Source organism: Cherax quadricarinatus, chromosome 79 (genome assembly GCF_038502225.1).
Source record: "Cherax quadricarinatus isolate ZL_2023a chromosome 79, ASM3850222v1, whole genome shotgun sequence".
NCBI lineage: Eukaryota > Metazoa > Arthropoda > Malacostraca > Decapoda > Parastacidae > Cherax > Cherax quadricarinatus.
In genome coordinates, this window is record NC_091370.1 from 6,012,124 (window position 1) to 6,024,220 (window position 12,097).

The 12,097-nt window shown below is 44.3% G+C and overlaps 1 protein-coding gene across 1 annotated transcript in view; it reads left to right on the plus strand.

The window, feature by feature from the left end:
* The first annotated feature begins 326 nt into the window (after nucleotides 1-326).
* Nucleotides 327-12,097, plus strand: part of LOC128702613 (decapping and exoribonuclease protein) — an 88,935-nt gene continuing 77,164 nt past the window's right edge. The window contains exons 1-2 of the mRNA XM_053796924.2: nucleotides 327-487; nucleotides 6,914-6,968. Coding sequence (XP_053652899.1) covers nucleotides 443-487; nucleotides 6,914-6,968 — 100 coding nt within the window. The 5' untranslated portion in view covers nucleotides 327-442. The remainder of the gene's footprint in view (nucleotides 488-6,913; nucleotides 6,969-12,097) is intronic.

Below are 12,097 nucleotides of genomic sequence, written 5' to 3' on the forward strand. Positions count from 1 at the left end.
ATAATAATGCTATTTCATCGCCAGTAAAGACAATTTTACTACGAAAGTATGCAAAGTTACATTAATTAAGAAAGCATAACATCTAAAAGATAATATTACAACGACAAAACGTATGTGTAGTTGCTTGACGTGCCTTGTTACTGTACGAAAATTACATATTTGAGAAGACCTTGAGAAGAAATGTTACCGTGCACACAACACAATATTAATAACAATTGAGAAGAGAGACAACAGTCTTTAATATTAGCATACCATACAGCGTTGGTTTATACAGTGGGGAGGAGAATATATTGGTGTGTTAGAAGGTGAGTGGCAGTGAGGGTGGGCTGAGGTGGGGCTGCTGCTTCCCTCAGTCACCAGTGCTGACAGGGGAGGCTCGGTTCTCTCTACCACTGCTCAATATATACAACAGTTTCCTTTGAAAACTTAGTTTAGTTTAATTATGGCGTACTACCACCGAGGAGGCAGGTTCGCGGTAGGGGGAAGGGTAAGTACTCCTACCTATTTTCACTGTCCCGTTTTATTTACTAACATTTGTTCAGTAACAACAAGTGCTTGAGAGGTGGATCCTTGTGGCTTAGCGCTTCTTTTTTGATTATAATAATAATAATAATTGAGAGGTGGAAATATAAAGGATGCTTGGTTTATGATGAAAAGGTTGTAAAATAGGCTGATCAGGAGATTAGATTTTGCCACCGAAGTGGCTAGTTTATTGTGCACCCCATATCCATCCTGTGGACGGTAGCGCGAGAGCATGTGGATACACAAAAGGCCTAGGAACTAGGCCCCAAAGGGTTAACAGGAATACATCGATAAGCAGAGACTAGCAGATTGATAGTCTTTACTGAGACTGTTTTTGTTGGAGATCAAGCTTGATCTCGGAAGCTTGAGCTTCAAGCATGATCTTCACTCTTGATCTCCAAGCATTATCTTTAAGCTTGATCTTCAAGCTTGGTCTCAAAGCTTGATCTTCGAGCTTAATCTCCACGCTTGATCTCCAAGCATGATCTTTAAGCTTGATCTTTAAGCTTGATCTCAAAGCTTGATCTTCAAGCTTGATCTTCAAGCATAATCTTCAAGCTTGATCTTCAAGTGAGGCTGTGTCGGTAAAGGTTTATAATATGCTATATTGCCTTATCATATTTAATATAAAATATACACAAAAGTTCACAAGAAACAGGTGATACCTTAATGTGAGATAACCACACTGAAACCAGTACTATTCGAAACACACTCGTGATTTCTCACATTATGAAGGAACAGTTGCCCTAAAAGTCAGTGTAAATGTACTAAGAATTAGATTTTTCGCAGGGAGAGCAAGTAATGTGTGAGTGCACAAGCCAGAATCAATACGACGTGTTAATGATGATAATATAATATCTTTATTTTTACAAGTACATGTACAAGGTATACAGACCATAGCTGACATCAGTGATACTACTATATAGAAAGCCGCTTGTTATGCTGAGCATTTCGGGCAAATTAGGTCAGTTTTGTCCCAGGATGCGACCCACACCAGTCGACTAACACCCAGGTACCCATTTTACTGATGGATGAACATGGACAACCGATGTAAAGAAACAGGTCCAATGTTTCTACCCTCGCCGGGAATAGAACCTGGACCCTCGCTGTGTGAAGCGAGAGCTTTAGCTCCCAGTGCAGCGCTGTATAGCCCTTGTGGCTTAGCGCTTCTTTTTGATTATAATAATAATAATTTAGCTCCCAGGCCACGGGGCACCGCAAGTTTATTTAGGCACAGGTACACAAATACAGTTACGCAAATTATCATACATAGTAACTTATTTCCATTGGACAATTACCATATTTTCCGGCATATAAGATGCTCCTTTTCTTCCCACAAAAAAAGTCTTGGAAAATCACCCTGCGCCTTATATGTTCAAGGTCAGGTTTAAGGATAGGCTTAGGTTTGGGTTTTACTTTAGCATCAAGTAAGAGGGTAATTAACCCCAATGGAAATAAGTCACTCTGACTGACTTTTTTTGGGTTATCCTAGGTTCTCTACACATATGCTACTATGTATGATAATTCTGTGTAACTGTATTTGTGTATGCCTGAATAAACTTATTTACTTACTAATTACTGATATACCATTACGATACTTCTGTCGTGCGCCTTATATGCCAGAAAATACGGTAAGCAGCAGGTGTTTAACTGTCAGCGAAACTTGACATTTGATATTGCAAACAGAACCGTTATACTACATGAACTAGCCAAAATGAATATTGGTGGTAGCTTACTCTGCTGGATAATAGGATACCTGTCAAATAGAGTATCCTCTGTCCTTTACCAAGGCTTCAGAAGTGATTCTAAAGAAATGTCTTTAGGTACACCGCAGGGAGGAGTTCTTAGTCCCATGCTATTTAATATTCTGATTAATGCTCTCCTAAATGCTCTACCTGCCTCACCTAAACATATAGCTATAAGCTGATGATATCATGATCCATACAACAGGGCATAAGAAGATGAATACCATTCTTAATGAAGTTCAAGCAATTTGTAATCGACTAGGCCTCATAATATCTTCCTCTAAAACAAAGATATTAACAAGCAAACGACATCCCCCACCCATCTATTTGCAGGGTGAGCTGTATAGTCCTTGTGGCTTAGCGCTTCTTTTTGATTATAATAATAATATTTGCAGGGTGAAATCATTAGCTACGTTAAAACTTACAGATATCTTGGTGTAGATGTACCCTTTAACAAATCCACTATACCACAACTAAACAAGAAATGTAAAGCTAGGCTAAATGCTCTCAAAGCTGTTGCTGGCTACAATCCCAACTATGGTGCTAATGTGAGAATCGTGAGAATGATGTACATAGCCTATGTTAGGTCCTTAATTGATTATGCTGCTCCCATGTTGATATTAGCTAGAGAAAGTTCACTCCGACCCTTGGAGTTAATGCAAAATGAAGCTCTCAGGACTATTCTTGGCTGTCCCAGATCTACAAAAGTTCTTAACATGAGGAAGGAGCTTGGTATTTCTAGTATCAGTGATAGGATTGTTGAAATTAACACTGTACTCGGTATTAGAATGTTGAGAAACGAACCAGACACTGTCACAGTGAATCTTACCAAGTGTCTAGAGGTAAATACACACAGATCTAAATAGATTGTGAAAACGTGCAATTGCATTAAGTTTTATAACCTGCATGAACTGGATCACTGTAGGCAACAAGAGCATTTCACCCCTCCATGGAAGATGTGTTCATTTAATATCACATACCTACAAGTCCCTCCCAAGAAGCTCATTGCTAGTAATCCCTTCCTTAAATCTCTTGTTAGAGCAACTGCTCAAGAAGAAATTTTTCGCCTAGCTGGTAGTAATAAGTTATCACAAGTTATATACACTGATGGATCTAAACAGGAGTCTTCTGGCAGGGCTGCATCTGCTCTTTTTGCCACCTCCCTAGTTAAGAACGATAATAAATTTGTTGAGTTAGGCATAAGAATTAACAACTGGGCGTCTACACTGCAAACTGAATTGTTTGCAATCCTAATGGCGCTAAAGCTAACCTATGACACTGAGCTTGACTCTATCATCATTACTGATTCTATGTCATCATTGAAGGTTCTTGGCTCATATAATGACTCCAACAACATGCGCATTGGGGAAGCCAGGTATAGATACTCAAAAATTAGGGACAAAGGAATTAATGTACAATTGCTATGGATCCCATCACACATTGGATTACTCCTTCATGATAAAGTTGATATGTTAGCCAAGAAGAGTATCCAGAAGGAGAACGTAGAATATAACTTTGGTATAACTGTGTCTAGCATTAGGAATAATATTAGAAATAAATAATGAAGATGATTGTTATAGGAATGCAGTTAGAAGCCTGAGTAGATCTATAACCCACTATGATAACATGAACGTAGATAAGTATGTTTATGGAGCAACTTGCTATGTGAACAGACAGACTGATGTTGTAGTGGCCAGGCTTAGGCTTGGTTACAAGTACTTCTGGCAGTTTGGGAGACACACAGATGATCAAACTAAATGTAAATTATGTGATCAGGCATATGGTCACTCTCTTGAACACTATGTGCTTAATTGTCCACTTATTGAGGAATACAGAGACAGACAGTATAATAACCTATGTGACATGTCAAGATATCTTATTAATGAAAATAAGATACCAGATATACTAAGCAAATTTCCTAAATTTGCTTGTAACAGATAAGTGAACTATAGATATGTAGATATAAATCCATATGTATTCCTGTTAACCCTTTGGGGCCTAGTTCCTAGGCCTTTTGTGTATCCACATGCTCTCGCGCTACCGTCCACAGGATGGATATGGGGTGCACAATAAACTAGCCACTTCGGTGGCAAAATCTAAAAAAAAAAAAAAAAAAACATAGGGTAAGATTTGTTGGAATTTTTAACACAGGGTATGGAGTGTTAACCACTCAGGATAACCCCGGGTAGAGAGGGTTAGCCATCCAGTATAACCCCGGGTAGAGAGGGTTAGCCACCCAGTATAACCCCGGGTAGAGAGGGTTAGCCACCCAGGATAACCCCGGGTAGAGAGGGTTAGCCACCCAGGATAACCCCGTGTAGAGAGGGTTAGCCACCCAGGATAACCCCGGGTAGAGAGGGTTAGCCACCCAGGATAACCCCGGGTAGAGAAGGTTAGCCACCCAGGATAACCCCGGGTAGAGAGGGTTAGCCACCCAGGATAACCCCGGGTAGAGAGGGTTAGCCACCCAGGATAACCCCGGGTAGAGAGGGTTAGCCACTCAGGATAACCCCGGGTAGAGAGGGTTAGCCACCCAGGATAACCCCGGGTAGAGAGGGTTAGCCACCCAGTATAACCCCGGGTAGAGGGGGTTAGCCACTCAGGATAACCCCGGGTAGAGAGGGTTAGCCACTCAGGATAACCCAAGAAAGTCAGTGCGTCATGAGGACTGTCTTATTTCCATTGTGAACCTTCAATCTTATTCTCCAGGATGCGACCACACCAGGCGACTAACACCCAGGTACCTACTTACTGCTAGGTGAACAGGGACAACAGGTGTGAGGAAATATGCCTATTTCCACCCATGCGGGGATTGCACCACCAGTGTGTGAGGCGAGTGCGTTGCTAACCGAACCATGGGACACTTGTTAAACAAAGGCGTAGAGCGCTTCTCCATGTGATAGCTGTGTCACTGAATGGCTTATATGCTAACCTGCAAGAATTGTTTTCCCAGTCGCGGCAATGATGAAAAAAGGTTGCCCAGCTACCACTCCCACATCATGGTGTGGGACAACCCAGCTACCACTCCCACATCATGGTGTGGGACAACCCAGCTACCACTCCCACATCATGGTGTGGGACAACCCAGCTACCACTCCCACATCATGGTGTGGGACAACCCAGCTACTACTCCCACACCATGGTGTGGGACAACCCAGCTACCACTCCATCATGGTGTGGGACAACCCAGCTACCACTCCCACATGGTGCGAGACAACCTATCTACCACTCCCACATCATGGTGGGGACAAACTAGCTACCACCCCCACATCATGGTGTGGGACAACCAGTTACCACCCCCACATCATAGTGTGGGACACGACCCAGCACATGCAGCTGTTTCAAGAGAATGACAACGTTAAATATAGTCGTGTTTCAGTCATTTCCAATTAAAATAACATCAAAGTAACTGTACAGAGTCACCAGGTGACTTCCATAGCACATAATTGCTCTTGATAATTCGCCGGTGTTGTCCCCGCCCGGGTCTTTTCCAGTGATCCTATAGCACAGTTTTCGAATTATGCGTGTGCAACGTCTGGGTATCTATCTGTAGCCGTTTCGCCATCCAGTGACTATCAATACAAATTCAAGGATTTAATGGGAAGACTGTAGAACTATATGCAGAAAGATGAGGTAATCAGTCCCTCAGCCTTGGAATTGGTGATGAGCACCGTAGTCTTGAAGACTACGGTGTTCTTCACAAACTCCAAGGCTGAGGGACTGATTACCTCGTCTTTCTGCATATAGTTCTACAGTCTTTCCATTATGCCTTTGTGTTGTATTGATAGTCACCGGATGGCGAAACGTCTTCAAATAAAGATACCCAGATGATGCACATATCTAAGCCTTTATCTTGGCGGTATTATATACCATTCATGTAGATTGCACAATTACCTTGGAACACAGAGACCCATGATGTGCCAGTAGGCCTCCAGCAGTGCAACTGCTCAGCATACGCCTAACTACTCAGCCTGGTTGACCTATATTAACTAATTTTTAATTTCGTAGGCGAAACGTTGTACCAATAAAATCTTCACTGCATTAAGTTTTTATTTACCTGTATTTTAATTGCAATCAATACAATGGGTTATCCTAGGTAATTTACGCTATGTATGATAATTGTACCTATGTATTATTGTACCTATATATTATTATTAAGGGGAAGCGCTAAACCCGTAGGATTATACAGCGCCTGTGTGGGATGTGGAAGGCATTCAGGCATAATTCAGGGAACTGGAGCACAGATCCCCTCAAGGAAGGTTTCTTGATGTTGGTGAGGGGCTCTTGATTTAGGGAATTGGATCTGTGCTCCAGTTCCCCAAATTAAGCCTGAATGCCTTCCACATCCCCCCCAGGCGCTGTATAATCCTCCGGGTTTAGCGCTTCCCCCTTGATTGTAATAATAATAATGGAGCACAGATCCAATTCCCTTGATCAAGAGCCCCTCACCAGCGTCAAGGAACCTCCCTTGAGGGGTCATTTATGAGTTTTAAAATAGAAAATATCATTAAAAACTACTTTGTTATAACAGTAATAATGTGAAATTTCTAATGATAATGTAATAGATTATTCACAATATCTGCTATAATGAATTCTCATTTTCACTTAGATGTATTGGTTATATCAGGCACATTTTTGATCTTCAGGAAGGAGTGAGAGGCCGAGGTAGAGGTCGAGCCTCGTCTTCCGCTGATGATATGGGTAAGTTTAAGATTTTTTGTTTCATCATTATAATATTTCCCACCAAAATAAGGTCACCCCCCCCTCAAAAAAAGACATCTTTATTCATTAGGTGTCTTGGTTGATAAATAAAAACACTTGTGCAACATTTGGGAATGTTTATTCTAGAAACGTTTCGCCAGCCAGTGGCTTCTTCAGTCCAGTGGAGGGAGAAAGGGTGGGAGATGAGGAAAAGTTTGAGGTAATCAGTCCCTCAGCCTGGAGTCGATGTGTTCAGTCCATCAGTCTGGATGGACTGAATTTAGGCTATTTACTATAGGTGTAAATTTGTTAATTTACTAGGCTGTGTACTATGGGTACAATTTTTTTTTATTTACTAGGCTGTGTACAGTAGTTACAACATAATTCATTAATTCACTAGACTATGTACAGATTTGTTATCACATTAATTCTTGGTTGATTACGTTTTAATTCACCGGTTTTATCAAATTGGTTTATGTTCAATAATTGAAGAATGCTTTTCCTGATTAGCTTCGAAGTAAGAAGAAATGGTTTTGAATGATTCTTGTGCACTATAAATGCCAATTCCCAATTCTGTTAAAGTTTGGCAATAACAAATACTAGCTTTCATGTGAAAATGTGTGAATGCCTCATCTGATCGACTTGAAACCTATAGCTTGAGAATGTCAGTTCTGAGCAACTGAAAAATTAAGATCCGGGTATATTTTTAGATATTGGTTATGATGCAAGCTGTTGTTACACGATCAATCTTACCAGCAACCATTAAAACTCTGATGACCAAGTCCAAGGAAGTGTTTGTTTCGTGGTTACAGTCAATGAATGTGTACTGTATACTCTAGTGGTTACGGTCAGAGAATGTATGTACTCTCGTGGTTACCGTCAAAGAATGTGTGTACGTTCATGGTTACGGTCAAAGAATGTGTGTACTCTTGGTTAGTCAAAGAATGTGTGTGTTTGTGTGTGTGTGTGTGTGTGTGAGAGAGAGAGAGAGAGAGAGAGAGAGATACACCTTAGCTAGAACTGAGAGAAGAGACCAAGGGGTGTGGGTGGGAAAGGAAGCAAGGAGAGCTAGGTTCAGTTGATTGTCAATTAAGATAAGATTTATTGGGAATTTTAACCCGGGGTGGGGAGTGTTAGCCACCAGGATAACCCAAGAAAGTCAGTGCGTCATCAAAGAGTGTATTATTACCATTGTGGTCCTTAAATCTTGTTTCCCAGGATGCCACCCACACCAGTCTTCTAACACCCAGGCACCTACTTACTGCTAGGTGAACAGTGACAGCAGGTGTAAGGAAACATACTCAACATTTCCACCCGTGCCGGGGACTGAACCACGAACTCGTTGTGTGAGGAAAGTGCGTTGCGACCGCGGGGGCGTTGATCCCCGGAATACCCTCCAGGTAAACTCCAGGTTGTCCATAATTACTATTGCATTTGCTTTGTCTGCTTTCATAAGGTGAAGTCTAGGATCTTAGGATCTTAGATCCTAGACTTCACCTTACGAAAGCAGACAGAACAAATGCGACAGTAATTATGGACGAGGTAGATTATAGGGGGAAAACATATTAGAAGACAGGGGAACTGACGTGCCCCTTAATTAAACCTCAGATTCACCAAGACTACGGTACTGAACACTGCACCTAGGCTGATGGACTGATTACCTCTTCAACCTTTTCAGTCTTCTGTGTCGTACTGATAAAGCCACTGGTTGGCCAGACGTCTACATAATAAGATACACAGGTGTTGCACGAGTGTGTAATTCACCATCTAGGATCTGTTTTCTTCATAACATATTTTTTGCACTGCCAGGATTACTCACATTCCTCTTGGGTGCACTAACTGCCATATTTACTGTCCAGAGACAATCAGAGATGAAGAAAAGATAATTATTACTACAATCATAACCAAGCTCTAAGCCCACTAGGATCATACCTGGAGTTTACCTGGAGAGAGTTCCGGGGGTCAACGCCCCCGCGGCCCGGTCTGTGACCAGGCCTCCTAGTGGATCAGAGCCTGATCAACCAGGCTGTTACTGCTGGCTGCACGCAATCCAACGTACGAGCCACAGCCCGGCTGGTCAGGTACAGACTTTAGGTGCTTGTCCAGTGCCTGCTTGAAGACAGCCAGGGGTCTATTGGTAATCCCCCTTATGTATGCTGGGAGGCAGTTGAACAGTCTCTGGCCCCTGACACTTATTGTATTGTCTCTTAACGTGCTAGTGACACCCCTGCTTTTCATTGGGGGGATGTTGCATCGTCTGCCGAGTCTTGCTTTCGTTGTTAGTGATTTTCGTGTGCAAGTTCGGTACTAGTCCCTCTAGGATTTTCCAGGTGTATATAATCATGTATCTCTCCCGCCTGCGTTCCAGGGAGTACAGGTTCAGGAACTTCAAGCGCTCCCAGTAATTGAGGTGTTTGATCACCTGGTGGCCTGGTGGCTAAAGCTCCCGCTTCACACACGGAGGGCCCGGGTTCGATTCCCGGCGAGTGGAAATATTTCGACATGTTTCCTTCCACCTGTTGTCCTGTTCACCTAGCAGCAAATAGGTACCTGGGTGTTAGTCGACTGGTGTGGGTCGCATCCTGGGGGACAAGATTGAGGACCCCAATGGAAATAAGTTAGACAGTCCTCGATGACGCACTGACTTTCTTGGGTTATCCTGGGTGGCTAACCCTCCGGGGTTAAAAATCCGAACGAAATCTTATCTTATCTCCGTTATGCGCACCGTGAAGGTTTTCTGTACATTTTCTAGGTCAGCAATTTCACCTGCCTTGAAAGGTGCTGTTAGTGTGCAGCAATATTCCAGCCTAGATAGAACAAGCGACCTGAAGAGTGTGATCATGGACTTGGCATCTAGTTTTGAAGGTTCTCATTATCCATCCTGTCATTTTTCTAGCAGATGCGATTGATACAATGTTATGGTCCTTGAAGGTGAGATCCTCCGACATGATCACTCCCAGGTCTTTGACATTGGTTTTTCGCTCTATTTTGTGGAAGGAATTTGTTTTGTACTCTGATGAAGTTTTAATTTCCTCATGTTTACCATATCGGAGTAATTGAAATTTCTCATCGTTGAACTTCGTATTGTTTTCTGCAGCCCACTGAAAGATTTGGTTGATGTCTGCCTGGAGCCTTGCATGATGATAAGATAAAAAAAATATCACTAGCACAGTCTTGAGTGAAGTATTGGACACGTATGAATGGAGCATTGAGTACAAGGAGGTTGTGTATATTGCATAGGCCTCTCCCATAAGACAATGAAATTGTATCAAATGATTAATATGGCTTGTTCACCTAAAATATGGCACAATTTTTCAACCGTATTAAGGCGAAAGTGTTGCTAGATCTCTTGTTAACTCACGGTCTATTATATATTGATTAAACCAGAAGACTTGGCGGGCGAGTGTACAATAAAACTTTTCTTTAAGGTACCTTTTATTAACAGATTTCGGTAATTTCGGCCAAACGCTCTGGTTATTGACAAAATGGACAAATGGCAGTATTTCCGAATATTGTCTGGAGTGATGTGTCCCGTTGTCTTGTGGAATATCAGACCAAATCAGATGACCCCCGACGTCACATTCAGGACCTGTCTGTTTTATTGTTACCTTGAGCTGTAGGTCACACCCCTTGGCCTGTCGGCCAGGGAGGCAGGCAGTCCCTCCTCTCCTCCTTCACACAACCTGACCTGTACCAGACCTGAATACTGTACCTCAGTTCTCTTTCCAAACAATGTATATAATCTACATCTCTTTACCACTTCTTTGACTTTTTTGGGTTATCCTAGGTTCTCTACACATATGCTGCTATGTATGATAATCTGTGTAACTGGATTTGTGTATACCTGAATAAACTTGCCAATGCCTTCCTTACCTCTCCCTCCCCAACTAACTACCTGCCTGCCTGCCTGCCTTGCTCTGCCTGCCTGCCTGCCTGCCTGCCTTGCTCTGCCTGCCTTGCTCTGCCTACCTGCCTGCCTTGCTCTGCCTGCCTGCCTGCCTTGCTCTGCCTGCCTGCCTGCCTTGCTCTGCCTGCCTGCCTGCCTTGCTCTGCCTGCCTTGCTCTGCCTGCCTGCCTACCTTGCTCTGCCTGCCTTGCTCTACCTTGCTCTGCCTGCCTTGCTCTGCCTACCTTGCTCTGCCTACCTTGCTCTGCCTGCCTTGCTCTGCCTGCCTGCTTGCCTTGCTCTGCCTGCCTTGCTCTGCCTGCCTTGCTCTGCCTGCCTGCCTGCCTGCCTTGCTCTGCCTGCCTGCCTGCCTGCCTTGCTCTGCCTGCCTTGCTCTGCCTGCCTTGCTCTGCCTACCTTGCTCTGTCTGCCTACCTTGCTCTGTCTGCCTACCTTGCTCTGCCTACCTTGCTCTGCCTGCCTTGCTCTGCATACCTTGCTCTGCCTGCCTTGCTCTGCCTGCCTTACTCTGCCTGCCTTGCTCTGCCTGCCTTGCTCTGCCTGCCTGCCTTGCTCTGCCTGCCTGTCTGCCTGCCTGCCTGCCTTGTTCTGCCTGCCTTGCTCTGCCTACCTTGCTCTGCCTGTCTTGCTCTGCCTGCCTGCCTGCTTGCCTTGCTCTGCCTACTTTGCTCTGCCTGCCTTGCTCTGCCTGCCTGCTTGCCTTACTCTGCCTTCCTTGCTCTGCCTGCCTTGCTCTGCCTGCCTTGCTCTGCCTGCCTTGCTCTGTCTGCCTTGCTCTGTCTGCCTTGCTCTGCCTGCCTTGCTCTGCCTGCCTTGCTCTGCCTTGCTCTGCCTGCCTTGCTCTGCCTGCCTTGCTCTGCCTGCCTTGCTCTGTCTGCCTTGCTCTGCCTTGCTCTGCCTGCCTTGCTCTGCCTGCCTTGCTCTGCCTGCCTTGCTCTGCCTGCCTTGCTCTGCCTTCCTTGCTCTGCCTTCCTTGCACTGCCTTACTCTGCCTGCCTTGCTCTGTCTGCCTTGCTCTGCCTGCCTTGCTCTGCCTGCCTGCCTTGCTCTGCCTGCCTTGCTCTGCCTTGCTCTGCCTGCCTTGCTTTGCCTACCTTGCTCTGCCTGCCTTGCTCTGCCTGCCTTGCACTGCCTGCCTTTCTCTGCCTGCTTTGCTCTGCCTGCCTTGCTCTGCCTGCCTGCTTGCATTGCTCTGCCTGCCTTGCTCTGCCTGCCTGCCTGC